Source organism: Branchiostoma belcheri, unplaced genomic scaffold (genome assembly GCF_001625305.1).
Source record: "Branchiostoma belcheri isolate BF01 breed outbred unplaced genomic scaffold, Haploidv18h27 scaffold84, whole genome shotgun sequence".
NCBI classification, from domain to species: domain Eukaryota; kingdom Metazoa; phylum Chordata; class Leptocardii; order Amphioxiformes; family Branchiostomatidae; genus Branchiostoma; species Branchiostoma belcheri.
Genome location: NW_017804509.1, coordinates 671,056 through 689,872, shown reverse-complemented (window position 1 = coordinate 689,872; position 18,817 = coordinate 671,056). Strand labels below are relative to the sequence as shown.

At 42.5% G+C, this 18,817-nt stretch overlaps 3 protein-coding genes across 3 annotated transcripts; all 3 read left to right on the top strand.

Annotated features, from left to right (window-relative positions):
- The first annotated feature begins 1,254 nt into the window (after positions 1-1,254).
- LOC109486895 (hemagglutinin/amebocyte aggregation factor-like) lies at positions 1,255-2,745 on the top strand. The gene is made up of 3 exons (XM_019790802.1): positions 1,255-1,771; positions 2,223-2,374; positions 2,703-2,745. Exons 1-3 carry the CDS (start codon positions 1,364-1,366, stop codon positions 2,743-2,745), a joined length of 603 nt encoding a protein of 200 aa, XP_019646361.1. The 5' UTR covers positions 1,255-1,363.
- Positions 2,746-5,542: 2,797 nt separating this feature from the next.
- LOC109486970 (hemagglutinin/amebocyte aggregation factor-like) lies at positions 5,543-8,759 on the top strand. Its single transcript, XM_019790887.1, has 4 exons — positions 5,543-5,844; positions 6,292-6,442; positions 7,424-7,569; positions 8,073-8,759. The coding sequence occupies exons 1-4, from the start codon at positions 5,582-5,584 to the stop codon at positions 8,113-8,115; spliced, it is 603 nt and encodes a 200-aa protein (XP_019646446.1). The 5' UTR covers positions 5,543-5,581; the 3' UTR covers positions 8,116-8,759.
- A 4,176-nt stretch (positions 8,760-12,935) lies between these two features.
- On the top strand, positions 12,936-18,535 carry LOC109486894 (histone-lysine N-methyltransferase PRDM9-like). Its single transcript, XM_019790801.1, has 12 exons — positions 12,936-13,039; positions 13,524-13,699; positions 13,946-14,104; positions 14,439-14,518; positions 14,906-15,149; positions 15,430-15,591; positions 15,890-16,161; positions 16,467-16,734; positions 17,114-17,121; positions 17,260-17,299; positions 17,662-18,142; positions 18,394-18,535. The coding sequence occupies exons 1-12, from the start codon at positions 12,960-12,962 to the stop codon at positions 18,533-18,535; spliced, it is 2,112 nt and encodes a 703-aa protein (XP_019646360.1). The 5' UTR covers positions 12,936-12,959.
- The last annotated feature ends 282 nt before the right edge of the window (positions 18,536-18,817 follow it).

The window sequence follows — 18,817 nt, the reverse complement described above, 5'->3', positions numbered from 1 at the left end:
GTTTATGGCGGAAGTAAAGAAGACTAAAAAACGTAACCGGTCAGGAATTTACTTCCGCATAGAAACAAAGGTATACCTTACGCCAAAAAGCAGTTGCTCAAACAACTGGATATGATTTTTCCAGTTGCTTGAGTAACTGTTTTTTTTTTGGCATATCTTATTACCTGGATGTCTAACCTTCATCGACGTAAAGGTAAAGCTTCTTCGGTGCCTCTAGAATCATACCCTACAGTGTAAAAAGTAAAGGTCCCATATATACATAGCCTTTTTGTTTGTTTGTTTGTTTGTTTGTTTGTTTGTTTGTTTGCTTGCTTGTTTCGCATAACCAGTAAGCCGCCTTTAGGCGTAACGCACCAGTTTTGTACGTGTACAAGCTGCTTAATACCGGACTGTAAGGTTTTTGAAGCTGTAAGGGCATTGAGTTAGTTGTTCAAATCCAGCGTATCTATGGCAGGCATGGTACTTGAAAGCGGAGCCCATCCCTCTTCTTCCTTCGCTTTAAATCTCCCCAACCGAAGTCACGTACCTATTTTAGAGTGGATGGAATGTAAAGCTTCTTCGGTGCATTTAGAATCATCATACCTTACCTGTAGGGACAGTGTGAAAAAAGGAAAGGTCTTATAGCGTTTTTGAAGCCGTGAGGGCATTTGAGTTAGTCTGTACAGGCAAGCTGGACCCTCTATGGCCGGCAAACTCCTCTGGCCAATGTTGTCCCCCTTAGCCGATTTCTACTATTTATTCAGACTGCAAAAGAGTCTGGTGGAGACTAGCATTGAGTGGGTTGTTATCTAGGGCACTCTACTAGCTTGGAGGCCAAGGATTGAGGTGTTCAAGAATTCATTCTTTTTTTGGAACTATCGCAGAGTGGAACTCGTACACCAAGTACAGTAGGGGCATTGCCATCGGATAGCTTTAAACAATGTCTAGAGTTAGATGTTCAAGGGTTAGGTGTAACAAGCCGTTCGGTGTAATGTAGCCAGCTGCCGCCGCGCCACATACCTGCGAAGGACGGTTATACCGGCTATACAGGTACAGTAGGCGGAGCCCATCCTTCTACCGCCTTTAATCTCCCCAACCGAAGTCACATACCTATTTTTACAGTGGGTGGAGTGAGGACAGTTGTGTAAAGTGTCTTTCCCAATGAGGCTAAGAGGCTAATGAGAGACGGGGTCTGTGGCTGTCCTTGGTCATCTTAGTATGTCTTCATCCAAGCGGTCAGTTTTTTTTTTTTTTGAGGAAGTACCCAGTGTCCGGACACTGGAACAGGAAAAGAATCTACTTCCTTGTGGAGACAAAAGGGTATAAAAAAACGGTGTCACGTCTCTTCGCTGGTCAGTCTAGTCCCAGCGCAGACACGACGACGATGGCATCGGCACGAGCGTGGGTTTTCACTGTGTTTCTCCTGGCCTGTCTCCTCGCCGGGCCCACCGACGGCTGGGGGAGCAGGCGTCGCCGCCGCCGCCGCACCTGCCCGGCGAACACCGCTGCCCTGCCCGGCGCCTTAAACACCTGGGACGCCACCTTTACCTTCGAGTGCCCCTGGAACAAAGCCATCTCCCGTATCAAGAGCGTCCACTGCAACACGGCCGAGGACCGAGTGTGGCGGTTCGAGTGTCAGGATGCCTCCGGTATCTCCCACTTAACCCAGCACTACTGGACCGGGTGGATAAACGACTTTGACGGCGGCATGGGCCAAAACTGCCCCTTCAACAGTGTCGTCACCGGCTTCAAGAGCGAGCATTCTAACCAGCATGAGGACCGCCGCTGGAAGGTGAAGTTCCTCTAATTCTGGTATCTCATTATTTATTGGTATATTTTTGAGGGAATTTCTTTTTTACCACAGCCAAAAATTACGAAGCATGTAGAGGGTGGTTCAACATCCAAAGTTGGGGTCGTGTGGCGTAGCGACAGAGTGCTCGACTCGGAACCAAGAGGTCCCGGGTTCGAGTCCAGACATGCCACCAATCTTGTGCCCTTGGGAAAGGCACTTTACACGACTTTCCTCACTTCGCTCAGGTGAAAATGAGTATGGTATTGTCCCCTGCGTTGGTGGCTGCATTAATATAAGTTGAGAAAACTATTAAGTTTGCCGACGTCACCACGTCTTGTGATTACATGTTGGAATATAATAATAAAAAAATCCAAAATGTCTAATGCCTCAACGCTTTAATTGAAATTACTTTAAAATGTCTTCAAAAATGCCTTCCTAATAACACCTACAGATGAAGTGCTCCAAAAAGACCGGCATGGTGCTCCACAGCTGTTACACCACCGGTTACGTGAACTCGTGGGACCACGCCATGGACTTCACCGTGCCTGTACATGTGTCCTACTACGTGACGGGTATGCACGGGTACCACAGCAATGGCGCCGAGTAAGTCGCGATTTCTACAAACGTTGTGCATGGAAAAAAAATCACAATTATGAAGAGTGCAGAAATATGGATATATGGAAATTATATTTGAAAGAAAGAAAGAAAGAAAGAAAGAAAGAAAGAAAGAAAGAAAGAAAGAAAGAAAGAAAGAAAGAAGAAAGAAAGAGAAAACAGAAGAAAAAAAAGAAAAAGAGAATAGATAGAATGAATGAATGAATGAATGAATGAATGAATGAATGAATGAATGAATGAATGAATGAATGAATGAATGAATGAATGAATGAATGAATGAATGAATGATTTAACGTTTGGGTTTCCTCCATTCCAGAGACCGGCTTTACCAGTTCCGACTGTGCAAGGTCACCCCGTGAACAGCAGGAGTTCACATCCAGTGCCGCCTAGATCACCATGTGAGATGCACTTTCCAACGTAAAAAAATTACCGTATATAAGTTTAGAATATGCTTGGTTCGCTTGGAAAAAAACCTCTGCAGATTCATAATTGGTGACTTGGTCTGTTTTATCAATCCTCTTATAGATTTAAACCTTAAAGAACGTTAACAGACCAGGATGGTTACAAGAAAAGAAAAATTTTATGGTGTGACGGTCAACATTTTTGCGAATCCACTTTGTAAATCATAAAGCTTTGCATAGGATGATGCATCTGTAGATTTGTTTGTTCATTTTCCAAAGGCAAGATATAAAGTAACTTACCGTATCGAAACTGTTGTGACATGTAAAGTGCGAAAATCTGTGATATTGTGACTCATGTTTTGGCTTATCATGTTGTACTATTTATGTACTATTTCATCTTTTGTGTCATTTTCTATTATAGAGAGAGCGATGAATATTTTAAACAAAGGTGCATGTTTTTTCTTCAATGCATGAAGTCAATGTAAGTGGGTGTATGCACAAAAAAACAGCAATAAAAGTCACTGCCGTGATATCATATGGTCAACATGAGTTGAACTCTTATCTAATATGGCGTGTTTGATTTTGCCACAATATGTGTGGATTTAATTTCCAAGCCCTAAAAACTATATTGGATGCCTGTAAACGTAACGCTACAACACAGATAAGTAGTGATATGGACCACTTGAGAACATAATCATGTTTTCTGGGTTTTCACATAAATACTATTAGATTATTTATTGACACAACAAAAAAGTACATGGTCTTCTACAACTAAAGATCTAACAAATAAAGCTAAATACATGTATGGATAACGTCACCCTACGTGCAGAAAATATGTATGCGGTAAGAGCAAAGGTTTAAACTACTCTCTAACATGTAGTCTTTAAGATCGAAACATTTTCACCTATTCAAGCGTTCGACCGCAAATAACCCTCAGTAACTCTTGTCTGACTCATCGCGGGACAACATCAATCCGACAACAATGCAGATATTATAAGCAGCGCTTCGATATGACAGATTTTGACTTCATGCCAACACGTTACCATGGCAATTATGACGCCATACCCGATAGAACCTTTGGGGTGGGGAGGGGGGCGGAGCGGAGCGGTCACAAAACCTGTTTTTAACACAAAGCCATTTGCTCTGAGAGTATATTTTTGGCAGAATTACTCCATATTTTATTAATTACACCAATTAAATAACAATAAGGAGACTCAAAGTCCTCTAGATCGTCTAGTACGCAGAGAGGGAGCGGTCACAAAACCTGTTCTTCACAAAAGCCATTTGCTCTGAGAGTATATTTTAGGTAGAATTACTCCATATTTTAATTACACCAATTGAATAACAATAAGGAGTCCTGTAGAACGTCTAGTACGCAGAGGGGAGGGGTAGACACGACGCAGGTTATTGACACTGACCGTCTTTGTGAAGGGTCTATTCTGGGCAAAATTACTCAATATTATAATTGCACCAATTAATTGACGGAATATTCCTCTGGATAGAGACAATAAGACTTGATGTCCGTTAGAACATTTAGGGTGTGGAAAAGGAGCGGCCGACGCGAAGCAGGTTATTGACACGTGCACTGACCGTCTTTGTTAATAGTCTATTCTGGGCAAAATTATTCAATATTATAATTGCACCAATTAAATTTGACGGAATATTCCTCTGCATAGAAACAATACGACTCTTAGAGTTTTCAGACGTAATACATGAACTGACAAATAGATTATATGTCACATGTTATCGACATATTCATGAATTTTACATTTTAGTATTACTCCATATTTTAATTACACCAATTAAATATCAATAAGGGGACCCAAAGACATCTAGAACGTCTAGTACGCGGAGGGAAGCGGTTGTCACAACGCAGGTTTTTGGCAATGAAGAGTATTTGTAATACATGAATGGACAAATGAATTATACGTCTTCCGTTATCGACATATTCACAACCTTGACGTTGTAATAGTTGGGCACAAATACTGGTAAGTAGCCACCCTCGACACATAACAGGCTTCGACGACCATTCGTGACCCTCCTGTCCGCTAGTAACCCTTAGGGTGGGGAGGGGGCGGTGCGGTCACAAAACCTGTTCTTCACAACGGCCGTCCGCATTGAGAGTATATTACTCCATGTTTTTTAATTACACCAATTAAATATCAATAAAGAGTCCTCTAGAGCGTCTAGTACGCAGAGAGGGAGTGGTCGACACGAATCAGGTTATTGACACTGGTCGTCTTTGTTAAGTATCTATTCTGGGCAAAGTTACTCAATATTATAATTGCACCAATCAAGTGACGGAATATTGGATAGAAATAATAAGACTCGATGTCCGTTAGGACGTTTAGGGTGTGGGATAGGAGCGGTCGACACGACGCAAGTTTTGACAATGGTCGTCTTTGTTAATAATGTCCGTTAGAACATTTAGGTTGTGGAAGGGGAGGTTATTGACACTGGCCGTCTTTGTTAGGAGTTTATTCTGGGCAAAATTACTCAATATTATAATTGCACCAATTAAGTGACGGAATATTCCTTTGCATGTGAAATAAAAAGACTCGATGTCCGTTAGAACATTTAGGGTGGGGAAGGGGAGTGGCCATCACGACGCACGTCTTTGACAATAGTCGTCTTTGTAAAACGTCTATTTTGGGACCAAATTACCGAAAAAGGTTGATGACATGGCTGACGTGCAAGTTTCCACCTTGCATAAACAATGAGCTGCTACGAAGGTTTAAAAACCGCGAAGAGACACTCGACTGGTCATTCCCATTCCCAACTTGACCGACCGACGATGGCATCGGCACGAGCGTGGATCGTCACCGCGGTTCTCCTGGCCTGTCTCCTCGCCGGGCCCACCGATGCCTGGTTCAGGAGGCGCCGCCGCCGCACCGCCCCTCCCCCTGCCTGCCCGTCTCCCACCACGGCACTGGCCGGCGCACAGACTACCTGGGACGGCCCCTTCACCGTCCAGTGCCCGCTCACTAGAGCCATCTCCCGCGTACAGAGCGCCCACTGTAACGTCGCCCAGGACCGCGTCTGGCGGTTCGAGTGCAGGTTTGTTTGTTTATTTGTTGTTGTGTAAATTTGGTTTTTCTTTCTTCAAAATTCTTTGTTTCTTTCTTTCTTTGTTTCTTTCAATCATTGTTTTCTTTCGTTTTTTCCTTTCTTTCTTTTCCTTCCTTTCATTTTCTTTCTTTGTGTTTACTTTCTGTTTTTTTTCTTTGTGTCTTACTTTCTTTTTTTCTTTTTCTCCGACTTCACGTCCCATCCGAGGGGACGTCCCTAACTGAAGCTAGGGACTCATTTGAAAGATGTGTTAAGTGTCCTTTTCAAAGGACACACCATTGGGGCCTGCTACGGATTTGATGCCAAAATTCCCAACCTTTTAAGATTCTAAGTTTACAGCCCTCACCACGACCATTTGCCTCATAAATACCCCCAGGACATGCCATTGTAGCACCACCTTACCGCCTTAAAATACCTTGGCGCATCTTGTTCTAGGTTTGCTCCTGGGCTCCTCTTCATCCAGACCTACTGGAGTCCTTGGGTGAACGACTTTGACGGGAACATGGGCTACACCTGTCCCTTCAACAGCGTCGTCACGGGATTCATGAGCGTCCACTCCAACTCGCACCAGGACCGCCGCTGGAGGGTTAGTGTTCTTCAGTCTTTTCTTCCTTCTAGGCCTTCTTTTCTGGTCGTCACGTCGTGCGATTGAACACTGAATGTATTTTTGTGTGATCTTTGACTTTGTCGGCGTTTGGTTCCGTCACAACCTGCTCAAAAAGTTCACGGCATCCGAAAATCGTGTGGGATGAACAACGATGAATTTGACCGCTTCTGTTTTGTTTTTTTTTTTGTTTAACCCTATCTAGACTGGGGGGGGGGACTAAAAGTGCTCGCGCCAACTTTGATGCCCGATAACGTCCGAACGGCTTGTGCTAGGGTCACCAAACTCGGTGACTTTTGCTAAAATATTGTTGCCAGCAAATTCATAGCAGTGAGATTCGAGTTCCGAGGGGGGCCGCATGAGCCCAGTCTAGATAGGGTTAGAAGCCAGAATCTCACTGTCGACGACTTTCAGCTGAATTCGTTGATCGCAAGAAGGTTGCCGAATTTCAAAAAGCTCCAGAGAATCGATCGTATTTTTATCCTGAAGATTTAAGTTGTCACATTGAACAGGGGCCAGTGACCGGTGAACGTCGCGATCTGCCGATCCCCGAAAAATTGTGCAGTGACCGGAAAATGTCCTCTAGTTTAGAGCTAGCAGACTCGTCTGTCGAGCTTTCCTATGCTGTGTAACGCCAGCTTTGCTTTTGCCAGCAGTTATGCTTTTGGCAGCTTTTTTGTGTGTGCGTATGTATGTATATATATATGTGTGAGTATGTACATGTTTGTGTGTGTGTGTGTGTGTGTGTGTGTGTGTGTGTGTGTGTGTGTGTGTGTGTGTGTGTGTGTGTGTGTGTGTGTGTGTGTGTGTGTGTGTGTGTGTGTGCCTATGTGTGTTTACGTGGTTTAGCACGAGAACTCAAGAGGCTATGTCTATGAGCGGATTATCATGACACTTTGTAAATAGATAGCTATCTGCTTTTGTTTGTCCTAAAAACTCGTTCGTCTTTAACCCCACCCACAGCTGAAGTGCTCCCGTAAACCGGGTATGACGGTCCACAGCTGCGTCGTGACCGGGTACGTCAACAACTGGGACGCCGCCATGAACTACATCGTGCCGCCCAGTTACTACATCAAGGGCATCCACGGAGTGCATCACAACACTTACCAGTGAGTCGGATTATCATTCTTACTGTGTACAAATATAGGTAAATATATCAAAGGCATCCACGGGGTCCATCACAACACTTACCAGTGAGTGGGCTAACGTCTATTGAGTTTTTTTCCAACATGTAATCACAAGACGTGGTGACGGCACACTCAAGTTTTTTCAACTTATATTAATGCCGTCACCAGGACACAGGGGACAATACAATACTCATTTTCACCTGAACGAAGTGAGGAAAGTCGTGTTAAGTGCCTTTCCCAAGGGCACAAGATCGGTGGCATGTCAGGACTCGAACCCGAGACCTCTTGGTTCCAAGTCGAGCCGCTCTGCCGCTACGCCACACCATCCCACAATCTCTTATCATTGTCCTAAGAAGTACTAGTAGTATGCATTTTTTTTTTACTTCCCGAATCTATTATAGTCCTGGAAAATAGCGCTAGCACATTCCTCCCGACTTTAGATGTCCTCCAAAGGCTGACGTTTTCTGTATTTCTTTCCTTTTCAGAGATCGGCGTTACCGCTTCACCCTGTGTAAGGTCACTCCCTAAACAGCACCACTTCACATCCAGTGCAGCCACAGAGAGCGTGATCAAAGTAACAAGACATAACGTTATATGAAATTTAAACTAACTTCCAACAGAAAATATTAGACTTTCAAAATTTGAGCCGAGGGTGCTAGCATCAGCGGTATTATGATTATTCATAACTTTCAATTTTCTCTCGAGGTTTAGATTTAAAAAGGATCGGGACCGAATCATGAAGCCGGTCCATTCTGTGTTTAGATTGTAAATTGTTGCTTTTTGTTTTCTCATATTTGGTTGATCCGTTGGTCAGGAAAGATAAACGTAGCGAGAATTATACTGCATGTAACCGTTAAACCTTGCATGCCATACGTACATGAGGTAATAATAGAACGAAACTAGTTATCCGGTAGACTACCTTCCTTTGCTAATGTTAGCGGAAAAAAGCCTGTATTTCCTTATCCTTAAGGCCTTACGTGCAATACTGTTTTAGCAGAAATTCGCGTTTGCTTAGCAATTTTAATTTGCTAAACATGTTTTATCTTTACAAAATGTGATATACATGTAATGGTTTACTATAGTTTGCCTGGTGTTTGATTGCTGTGGCATGGAACGCAACGTGAACAAATAAACCATCGGTGTGAGATGAATTGCCGTCTGGTAGCTGTTTTTGCTACGTTTCCTCTTTTTCTTCTTCCATTCCAAACACTGACCTGACCAATGGTCTGATTTGTTGACTCTGCCACCATGGTAACTGGTGTTGGGTTACATCATGTTGCAATTTTATAGCAGACCATGGCCATATATGTGAATGTATTGAGTAAGAATTAACAGAGTAGACAATATACGAAGGTAAACACTGTGCATTTGCGTTGCATAATTAGTGACTGTAGGAGCGGACGTAAACTAACCAGGATGGAACCCAGGCTAAGCTAGCCTCCAGATCTGTAAGGTCGTAGGTCAAAGGCAAGGCAAAAAGAAAAACAACAACAAGAACATTACCGTATACGGGTTAAGTATTCTTCCACATGATACAGATATCAAGCACAGGCGATAATAGATAAATACAGTCTTATTCGAAAAGTGGCAGTTTAAAAAAATGTGCGCCCGGCGAGGAGACAGGCTAGAAGAACCGCGGTGACGACCAACACTCGTGCCGATGCCATCGTCGTCGTGTCTGCGCTGGGACTGAGCCCAGGCGTTCCTTAACGCGGTCTTTATACCTTCGAGCCATCCTTTTGTTTCTATAAGGAAGAAAATTACTTCGCGACCGTGCACAATGCAGGTGGCTGATAATTATGCACAGAAAGGACAGGGACCATTGTCAACACAGGGTCACTTCTCTAGCTCCGCCCCTTGTATCTCTACCCTACTGTCACTGTCACACCTGACGATTAGCCATTATTACCTGGGCAACTTTTTGGCACCAAAACAAACTGATGCGCTTACAGTATCTCCACTGTGTGCCAAGAGCTTGTTTTGTTCTGACCCCCCCCCACACACACACACAGAAACACACACTCATACACACACACACACACACACACACACACACACGTGCAAACACACGCACTCACACACACACACACACACACACACACACAGTGACACACTCACTCACTCACTCACACACACACACACACACACAGTGACACACTCACTCACTCACACACACACAGTGACACACACACACACACAAACTATCTAGTGGTCTCTGTCGGTGTTTATCTGATTTTTTCCCTCGATAAAAACTATCCATTTTTGTTATCCGGTTTGAGGGCATTGTCAAAACGTCGTAGCGAAGTAGCTCAAGTTGGAAGACAGCCAACAGACATGCGCACAACAGGAGCACAGCTGTCCAACGCGTCACGTGGCCGATTATTCACTCAGGTGAAAATTTCTTCCTTCTTGGCGAGAATCCAAAAAAAAACAAAACTTGTTGTCTTAGTCTCCACCAGACTCATTTGCAGGCTGAATTAATAGTACAAAATGTAGAAATCATCCTAAAAGGGGGATATCATTGACCAGAGGAGTTGGCCGGCCATAGAGGGTCCAGTTAACTGTTTCTCTTTTTAGGCCGATTTCTACCTCTGTAATTCCTGATTTTTTTCACAGTACTGTTATGTTCCCTGTTTTCACTGCCATTTCTGTACCGTGAACTTATCATTACAGTTAACAAATAATTCCTGGACTTTCTCTTTCCTGCACCTGTCGCCACCGTGAATATATAGTTCCGTGAACGTGTCCATTTTTCTCAGACGGTGAACTTTTGCTACCGTATTCAGCCTGCAAAGGAGTCTGTTGGAGACTAGTATTGTCTATTGTTCACTTTTCTTGATCTAATTAAGACATGAAATTATTGAAAAATATTGTGTAAAAAATGCCAGCAGAACAAGGGGGTCTAAGTCGCCATGTGTGGTTGATTCGATAGGAGAGGGGACAATATACACTTATCCTGAATGTTCGTAGCCTGGTATCCAGTCTCACGTGATTGGGGGTATTGGGGTGTTCAGGCAGGTTGTGTCTTCGGGGGCTCTAATAGTAATAGCTTCCCCCGCCCAGTGCAACAGGCCGTCTCGGTTGGAGTGTTACGCTAATATATAAGAGACAGTATGCTTGGGGATTTTGGTTTCCCCCCAATACGAACGTGGAGGAGAGGGCTAATCAATCTCTCGTGAAATACACACCGGGAATCCTATGTGAGGCGGGCGGGACAGAGCTCTTGCTACCCCGAATCAGACTGGATACAAGGCTAGAATGTTCGGAGGGAAAGAAACAACCTTCCTTGACTAATTTTACTCTCTTTTTTGCCGAATTCTACGATCCGTATTTCCGCCCGTAGAAAGGCCTGCTGGAGACATGCGTACGTCCATACATTAAGTTGTCAAATACTAAAAGACAAAAACATGCGAAGTTTCATCACACATCTTTGTTTATTCATTCATAGCGCCCTCCACAACACAGAAATGGCACATATAAGACGAAGTAAGCATTAGGTTAATTTTTCTGCGACAAAATGACAACTTGTATTAACCAACGTGAAACTTCACGTTTCCATTGAAAAGGTAGTGAAATAACAGAAAATCTACAATCGAACACCTAACTGAGCCGTATCACCACAGTTTCGATATGTGTGTATATATATGGCTACTTTATGCCTTATTTTCTGAAAATTATGATAAAATCTACAGATATATAATCCTATGTACAGCTTTATTCCAGGATGGATCATATGCTGAATTTGTGAAAAATTCCTGTGTACAATACACAAAATGAACTTTAAAATGAAACTTTTAGTAAAATTTAAAGAGCTAAAACAAGTGTTTGATCTACAACATGAAAAGTTTTTTTTTGTCCTGCAATCGCCCACTCTACGATTCACCCTGGTCTGTTCTTGTAGTCCACATACATGTAGCTATAAAGAATTAATAGAAATGGGTAAATGCTTCACCAATGAATCTGCAGAGGAATCTTTTAAGCGGTTTCTACGTTATACACCAGCCAGTGTTTTTTCAATCGAACTGATATTCTAGACTTATAATATAGGATACTATTAAGATTTTTTACGTTAACAAGTGCATCTCACATGTTGAAAGGCGCTGCACCGGATGTTACCTAGTGCTGTTTACGGGTTGACCTTACACAGGGTGAAGCGGTAGCGCCGATCTCTGGAATGGAGGAAACAAACAAATTTAATGACAGACTCAAGTTTACAAACTAAGTTATGTTACCCCCCCCAATAAACATATACATTGTATACACAAGTGATCACCAAAGAATCGAGATTGTCTCCATGTTTCCGTACGCTGTATGTAATGTAATTAAACCTAGCGCTAATTAATCTATTCACTAACACCCAACATTGGACTTTTTAAAAAGTCCAATAGTTACAAGATGATATAATATGATATGCTACTCTACTTTTATTGGGTAAATCAAGGACATTATACACTGTGTATAATGTCCTTGGGTAAATCAAGGAAATGAAACAGGTGATACTACTTTTGATTTAATATTTCTATGTCTTATTTATTGATATCAATGATGAGAGAGACCAAAACTTACTTTAATCAACGAATCAGTTTGAAAACCTTTCTAAAATTTGAATCAGCAAGCTCAAAATCCACACTCCAGGCATTAAAAATCTTCGTCAGTAGCGAGAAAGCCCGACTACACCCGAACGGCCGCCGAAAAGGCACGATCGCTGTGCATTCTGGGAAAAATACCTCCGAATGTTCCCGAAGTCATTTTGCCGCCGATTCTACTGCTGGACGGACGTTCAGTGGATTTGTGCCTGAAAAATCGGGATTTTCTCGACAAAATCGTTCAGATTTAGCGTAACTTTGGTTCAGTGGGCAAGAGAAGCATACGGTAAGTCTCTGTACAATGTGTCGTTGTCGTGTCAAGTCATTTTTCTGTCAGACTTCAAAATTTTGTCTCACGATTTGTGCAGACGACATTTTGGCAACTCAGTGACACGACGTAATCTGACAGGATTCTGTTGTTTACATTTTATCTCCTCTTGTCATCGCAGTATTTTCATTCAGTTAGGCCCTGCTGACGTCCATTTCAGCCATGGTTACTAGAAAATTCATTGTAAGTTCTGTGAACTACATGATTTTCAGGTATTCCTAGTCGTGTTGAGGGTTTGTTTATTTTTCAACATCACCGTATACAGTTACAGAGACGATGCATTTGCTGACGTACAGTATTGTCAGCGAAAGGATATCGGAGTTAGTATTTTCAAGTAATGGAAAAAGCTGGAAAAATTACGGGAGGTATGGCAGATTTCTGTTTTAGGCTAGAATTTCTGTTTTCTGTGTTGACAGGAGTTTTCCCGCCATTTGTGCAGTGCAGACGACAGTGTGAAAATGGCGTCTGTCAGCAGCTCGAGCTCGTCAGGATCAGAAGACGAGAGCAACGACAAGCAGGCAGCCAGCACCAGTGGCAGGTATTCTGATCTTAAATAAAATCTAGATGTTGATTTTTAAGAATTTCACAAGAAGTTACAATAAAAATTAATCATGATATGACCGTCCATGTACCATTTTTTTGTGTGCCCCCCCCCTTAGTGGTGCTACTACTCTATGCTTCACTGCATATTACTTATCTGCCATGTCTGCAAGAGTTATGCCTTATTAAAAATCATCCAATGCACAGAATACAGGATATAAGGCGCTGTAAATGTAATATGCAAAAATAACAATTTGCAACAGTTCCTAAGATTCTTTCCTATAAGAAATTCATTTTACGTTGTGATGCAGCTGACAATAATGATTGGGGAGACTTCGTTTTTAGCCTGGTTACCAGACTTATTATTATAGCTCCTAAGTCCTATGTCCTCTGCAAAAATCGGAGAGGATGTAGGACTCAGGAGCTGTAATAGGTGTGATAATCAGGGTAATTGATTTTGTATCCCTTTTTTTGTGTCCTAGTTCAAACCCATTTGCAAACATGATAGACCCAGACTTTGACATGAGCAAAGTCCCAGAGACTGAAGACATCCGCATCGAGCAGTACTTCAGCAAGGAAGAGCTGGCAGAGCTCAGCAAGATCGAGATGACGCGATATCGGAACATGAAGCGTAACTACGATGTCATGAGGATGCTTGGTAAGTTTTTTGATCATTTCAGAATTCAAATTGAATATTGTCATCGTTGCCTCTTTAAGTATCTGTTTGACCTGTAGATATGCTCTCGGGCAAAAATACATGTACACCTGCAGCTGCTTAAAATCTTGCAAGTGGTCTTATAATTTCGTATATTCTTAACAAATACTGTATTAGTCAGAATTTTAGGAAACATGCATGATTTGGCCATTCTGTCAAGATTTACTGTTTATCATTTTTGAATGTCAGGTCTGCCTGGTAAGAAACCCTACTTCATGGAAAGGAACAGGCGTAGCTTGGTTCAGCCCAAGGAGCCCCCCACCCCACCTCTCACCAGCAGTGAGGAGGAGGAAGATGAGGAATGGACACCTGAGCTGGAGAGGAAGAAGAACCAGCGGCCAAAGAAACGTGAGTACAGTGATTTAGATAAGGGAAGATAACATGACAGACAGAGGATTGTAATATGAGAAATGCAACTGACAAAGATTTTTATATATTCTGTGTCGAGGCATCATTTACGTGGATTATGTTTTGTTTTCTTTTTGACAAGAGTGGCAACCTTCTTTCTTTTCACGTTGAAGAAATGCTTTCACACATAATTTACCAATGCAGTTGTGTGTGCATGTGCCTTCCCTACTGTATTGTCATTGACTGTTCACTGGTTGTTTGGTTGGGTTTTATTGGGTTTTGGTTGTATAAAGCTCTTAGAATTAATAATTATCTTGTTGTGATCTACCCACAGCTTGGTTCCTGTTGCCACCCAAAAAACCCAGGATGTCAAAACCCAAACCTAAGACTACTGGTCCACAAAAAAATTCTAAGGTATGGTAAGACATCATGACTTAATTTCATTACACAACTCTTCACATGTACCCGTAATAAATGTACTTATCTTGAAGTGCTGTACCAATGTCACAGTGTTTTTGCTGGCCATCTCACAATTATGTTTTTCCAACTACAAGTATATGATCTAGTAGGCATTTCTCAGTCTAGGTTAGCTTGTAGACACCAATAATTCAATATCAAATAGTAGGACCTAGTGTAAAACTGAATTTTGAGGTGTGCTTTCCATTGAGTGTAGCAATCAGCACCAAGGACAGTCCCTACAAACAGAAAATTGATCTGTTTTATAGGGTACCTCAGAGACTCTGTGGATCTTAATCTAACACTTTTTAACACAGCATAACAAATCATTTCTTGTATCTGCAGGTAAAAAAGAAAGCAGAAGCAACAGTAAGCAAAGCTCCCAGTGATGATGATGTGGCAAAGACATTCCTGGGGTTCCAAGCTGAGGAGGTGGCTGAGATCCGGGCTGCCACTGCAGCTGGCCTTGCAGAGCTGGAGAAGAAGATGAAGGCTCTGGAACTAGAGATCCAGGAAGAGGAGGCTGCTGGACCACAGGATGGACAGGAGGAGGGCTCAGAGTCAGACATCAGTACTGATTTGGAGGAAGGTGTTTATTAAACTCATTCTTTTTAATGATTGCTTTTTGATCAGGTATGCTGCTATAATATGCATTGAATGCCATCCTGAAATATTGCTTTACAGGTTAAGGTTTGTACAGAGATATCACACGGTAAGGTTTAGCAACAACCGATTGCAAAACTGGGAAAATATTGTGTAAAATTGCTTCTTCCATGTCCCTTTAACAGAACCTTGATGTCTTTTTTTGTCTGTATACTAGCCAATATAATTGAACTTTGGTGTAACGCACCAATCTTGTGTCATATCAGAGCTGCTGACCACCACACTGCAACCACCAAAGCTGCAGGAACTGAAGGAGCCAGAGCCAGTGGTGGATAGGGAGGAGACTCAGAGGAGTCGCTACCCAAAGCGCAACATTCCACGAAAGAACTACAAGGAAGTAGAACTTCCAGATGATGACCACTATTTGTGTATGTATAGAATGGCTACATAATATCTTTACAGCAGTAGTTTCCTTGGAATTTCTTCAAATGCTTGCTGCTATTTTGTATTGTATTGAAGCAATTAAACCAGTAGAACTTCCCCCTTTTATTTTATTTCTGAATCAATAGTACATTCATTGAACGCCCTATAGCAGTACAATAAAAGCTGTTGGATAGTCCAGACTGTCATATATTATTCTTATCATCATGCATTTTGTATGTATTGATTTTAACTATTCCATGAAAGGTTTATTGTAATTGTCAATGTGATTTTGTGTTGTTTCAGTCTGTGAAGACTGCAATGAGCTGTATGAGGGAGACTGTCCCGTCCATGGTCCATTGACTGTCGTGAAGGACAAGGTAGTTCCCAAGGGAGAACCCAACAGGGCAGTCCACACCCTTCCAGACTACTTGTCTGTGTGTCCCTCCAAGATCAAGGGGGCAGGGGACGGGGTCTGGCTGGATGGACAGGCCATGCCCAAGAACCTGGTGTTTGGGCCATACGATGGGAAAATCACCGGGCCTGAGATAGGGCTGACAAGTGGATATGCATGGCAAGTAAGTACACAGTATTCTTTTTAATATTATCCCAGGCCTATAGTGTACTGTCAGTGGTTTTATTCCATAGTTTGAATTTCATAGAATCATCGCAAACATTTTTCTTAAATTACATTGAGATATCCATTAACAAACTACAAGACATATACTATTAGATATAGTATGATCTTTTCATTATGTAATTTGTCCTTTAGGCCCTTTGTGTCACTTGCCACTTGTTTTGTTGCAAGAAAGTAACCGTAAGATACAAGACCATGCATAAGTGTAATACATGGCTTAATTTGTACCAAATTATTTTCATGCAGATCTCCAAGAACGACAAGGTGAAGTACTACATTGACGCCACTGACGTCACCAAGAGCAGCTGGATGCGTTACGTCAACTGTGCGCGGAATGAGGAGGAACAGAACCTGGTGGCCTTCCAGTACTACAGGAACATCTACTACCGCACCTACAAGACCATTCCCCCTGGCACCGAGCTGCTGGTGTGGTATGGGAACGAGTACGCCAAGGAGCTGGGCATCTCAGAAAAGGAAGAGACAGAAGGCGAGGAGCCCAATAAGCAAAAGCAAAGTAAGGCACAGCTGACTTTTAATTTCAAACTTTGAAATGAAACTCAACTCAGTCCAGAGAACCCATGCAGAAATTGCTTGCCCATGAGAGCTAATCCATAGAACATCAAAGAGTATTTACACCAAAAGCAGTTACTCAAGCAACCGGATATGATTTTGGAAACAGTCATCACTGACACTGGACTACCTGGACAGGCATGCTAAGGCCAGTTCTTACTTTGAAACCATATTTGGAAACCATAATTAATCTGTGCTCTGTTCTCCTTCTGCAGGATATAATCCAGACTGGTGCAGTACGTTGCAATGTGTTAGTGATCAAAAACAGGCAGACACTTTGTTTGGAAAACACCCTGAAAATGTCACTTGTTATCTCTCTGCAGGTATCCAGGCAGGTGCTGTTTTAGGCTACAGGTGCAGCAGGTGTGGAAAGCTGTTACCTGGAAAGACATGTCACAAATTAACACATATTGTTTAGTAATGAGTTTAGCACTAAAAGCAATAACCTGTTATATCATAATGATTACAGGTCTCCAGACAGGTGCAGTTGCAGGCTACAGGTGTGGGAGGCTGTTCTCCACCCAGGACTACCTGGACAGACAGCTAGTAAAGATACATGCATACATGTCAGGTTCTTACTTTTGATTTTCAAACTATACTGTTACATTTTTGCAGGTGTTCAGACTGGTGCAGGTGCAGCAGGTGTGGAAAGGTGCTCTTCATCCAAAGCACAAACATGTGAAAAGATGGGGAAATTTATTTGTTTGGATAACATCCTGCAACTTTCACCTGTTATCTCTCCGCAGGTATCCAAACAGGCGCAGTTTTAGGCTACAGGTGCAGCAAGGACAGACATGTCATGAACATACATTATATTGTTTTAAGTATAGCACTGAAGCAATCAATACGTGTTACACGTATATCATTACAGGTATCCAGACAGGTGCAGTTGCAGGCTATGGGTGCAGCAGGTGTGGGAAGCTGTTCTCCACCCAGGACTACCTGGACAGACATGTGAAGACTCATGCAGACATGTCAGGGTCAAAACGGTTCAAGTGTCAACACTGTAATTATTCAACTGACAAGACAGACCACTTAAAGATTCACATGATGACCCACACAGGAGAGAGACCATTCAAGTGTCTGACTTGTGGGAAGGGTTTTACACAGAAGTCACACCTGCGGCCCCACCAGCGGGTTCACACTGGTGAGAAACCCTACAGGTGTGAGGAGTGTGGAAGGTCATTCAATGTCCAGGCAAACCTGACCAAACACATGTTAACACATACTGGCCTGAAGCATCATGTCTGCACAGAGTGTGGGAAGGGATTTACGAGGACAGATTGTCTACAGGCACACATGAGGATCCACACTGGTGAGAAACCATTCAAGTGTGAACACTGTGACATGAGGTTTACACAGTTGGTTCAACTACAGAGACACATGAGACTTCACACTGGTGAGAAGCCTAAAGTGTGAACACTGTGACATGAGGTTTACACAGTTGGTTCAACTACAGAGACACATTGAGACTTCACACTGGTGAGAAGCCTTACAAGTGTGAACACTGTGACATGAGGTTTACAGACTCTGGTAACCTGCAAAGACACATGAGAATTCACACTGGTGTAAAGCCGCACAAGTGTGAACACTGTGGCATGAGGTTTACAAAGAGAGGCAGTTTGAAGGGCCATGTTATCTGCATTCACACTAAGGAGCTTCCCCACAAGTGCCAGGTGTGTCACAAGGGTTATACTAAACCAAATCAACTGAGAACCCACTTGCAGGAAGTGCACAGTAATTAACACATTACTTTTATTAATACCATAACCAGCAGTCTTTTTTGCATGAGTCTCAACTGGGCAGTATTGATAAGTAAGAACCTGGAGTCACATCTTGACCTATGACTTGGGCCTTAATTTGAGAAATGTTTAAATGTAAAAGTCCTCCAGGGTTTGTGACTTGACCCTGTTGTTCAGATAAGTATGTGGGAACACAGACTTAAGACACATCTTAATTATAAATCACTGAAACATTGACTCAGCAAGAAAGTTTATCTTTAGAGCAAATACACTATGAACAAAATA

Bases quoted from the DNA above. Each gene is read 5' to 3' on its own strand.
- LOC109486895 (XM_019790802.1), top strand. From the start codon at position 1,364: ATGGCATCGGCACGAGCGTGGGTTTTCACTGTGTTTCTCCTGGCCTGT. The intron at 1,772-2,222 runs GTGAAGTTCCTC...TAACACCTACAG, and splicing joins ATGAGGACCGCCGCTGGAAG to ATGAAGTGCTCCAAAAAGAC. The intron at 2,375-2,702 runs GTAAGTCGCGAT...CCTCCATTCCAG, and splicing joins TACCACAGCAATGGCGCCGA to AGACCGGCTTTACCAGTTCC.
- LOC109486970 (XM_019790887.1), top strand. From the start codon at position 5,582: ATGGCATCGGCACGAGCGTGGATCGTCACCGCGGTTCTCCTGGCCTGT. The intron at 5,845-6,291 runs GTTTGTTTGTTT...ATCTTGTTCTAG, and splicing joins GTCTGGCGGTTCGAGTGCAG to GTTTGCTCCTGGGCTCCTCT. The intron at 6,443-7,423 runs GTTAGTGTTCTT...CCCCACCCACAG, and splicing joins ACCAGGACCGCCGCTGGAGG to CTGAAGTGCTCCCGTAAACC.
- LOC109486894 (XM_019790801.1), top strand. From the start codon at position 12,960: ATGGCGTCTGTCAGCAGCTCGAGCTCGTCAGGATCAGAAGACGAGAGC. The intron at 15,592-15,889 runs GTATGTATAGAA...GTGTTGTTTCAG, and splicing joins AGATGATGACCACTATTTGT to TCTGTGAAGACTGCAATGAG. The intron at 18,143-18,393 runs GTTTACACAGTT...CTGTGGCATGAG, and splicing joins TGTGAACACTGTGACATGAG to GTTTACAAAGAGAGGCAGTT.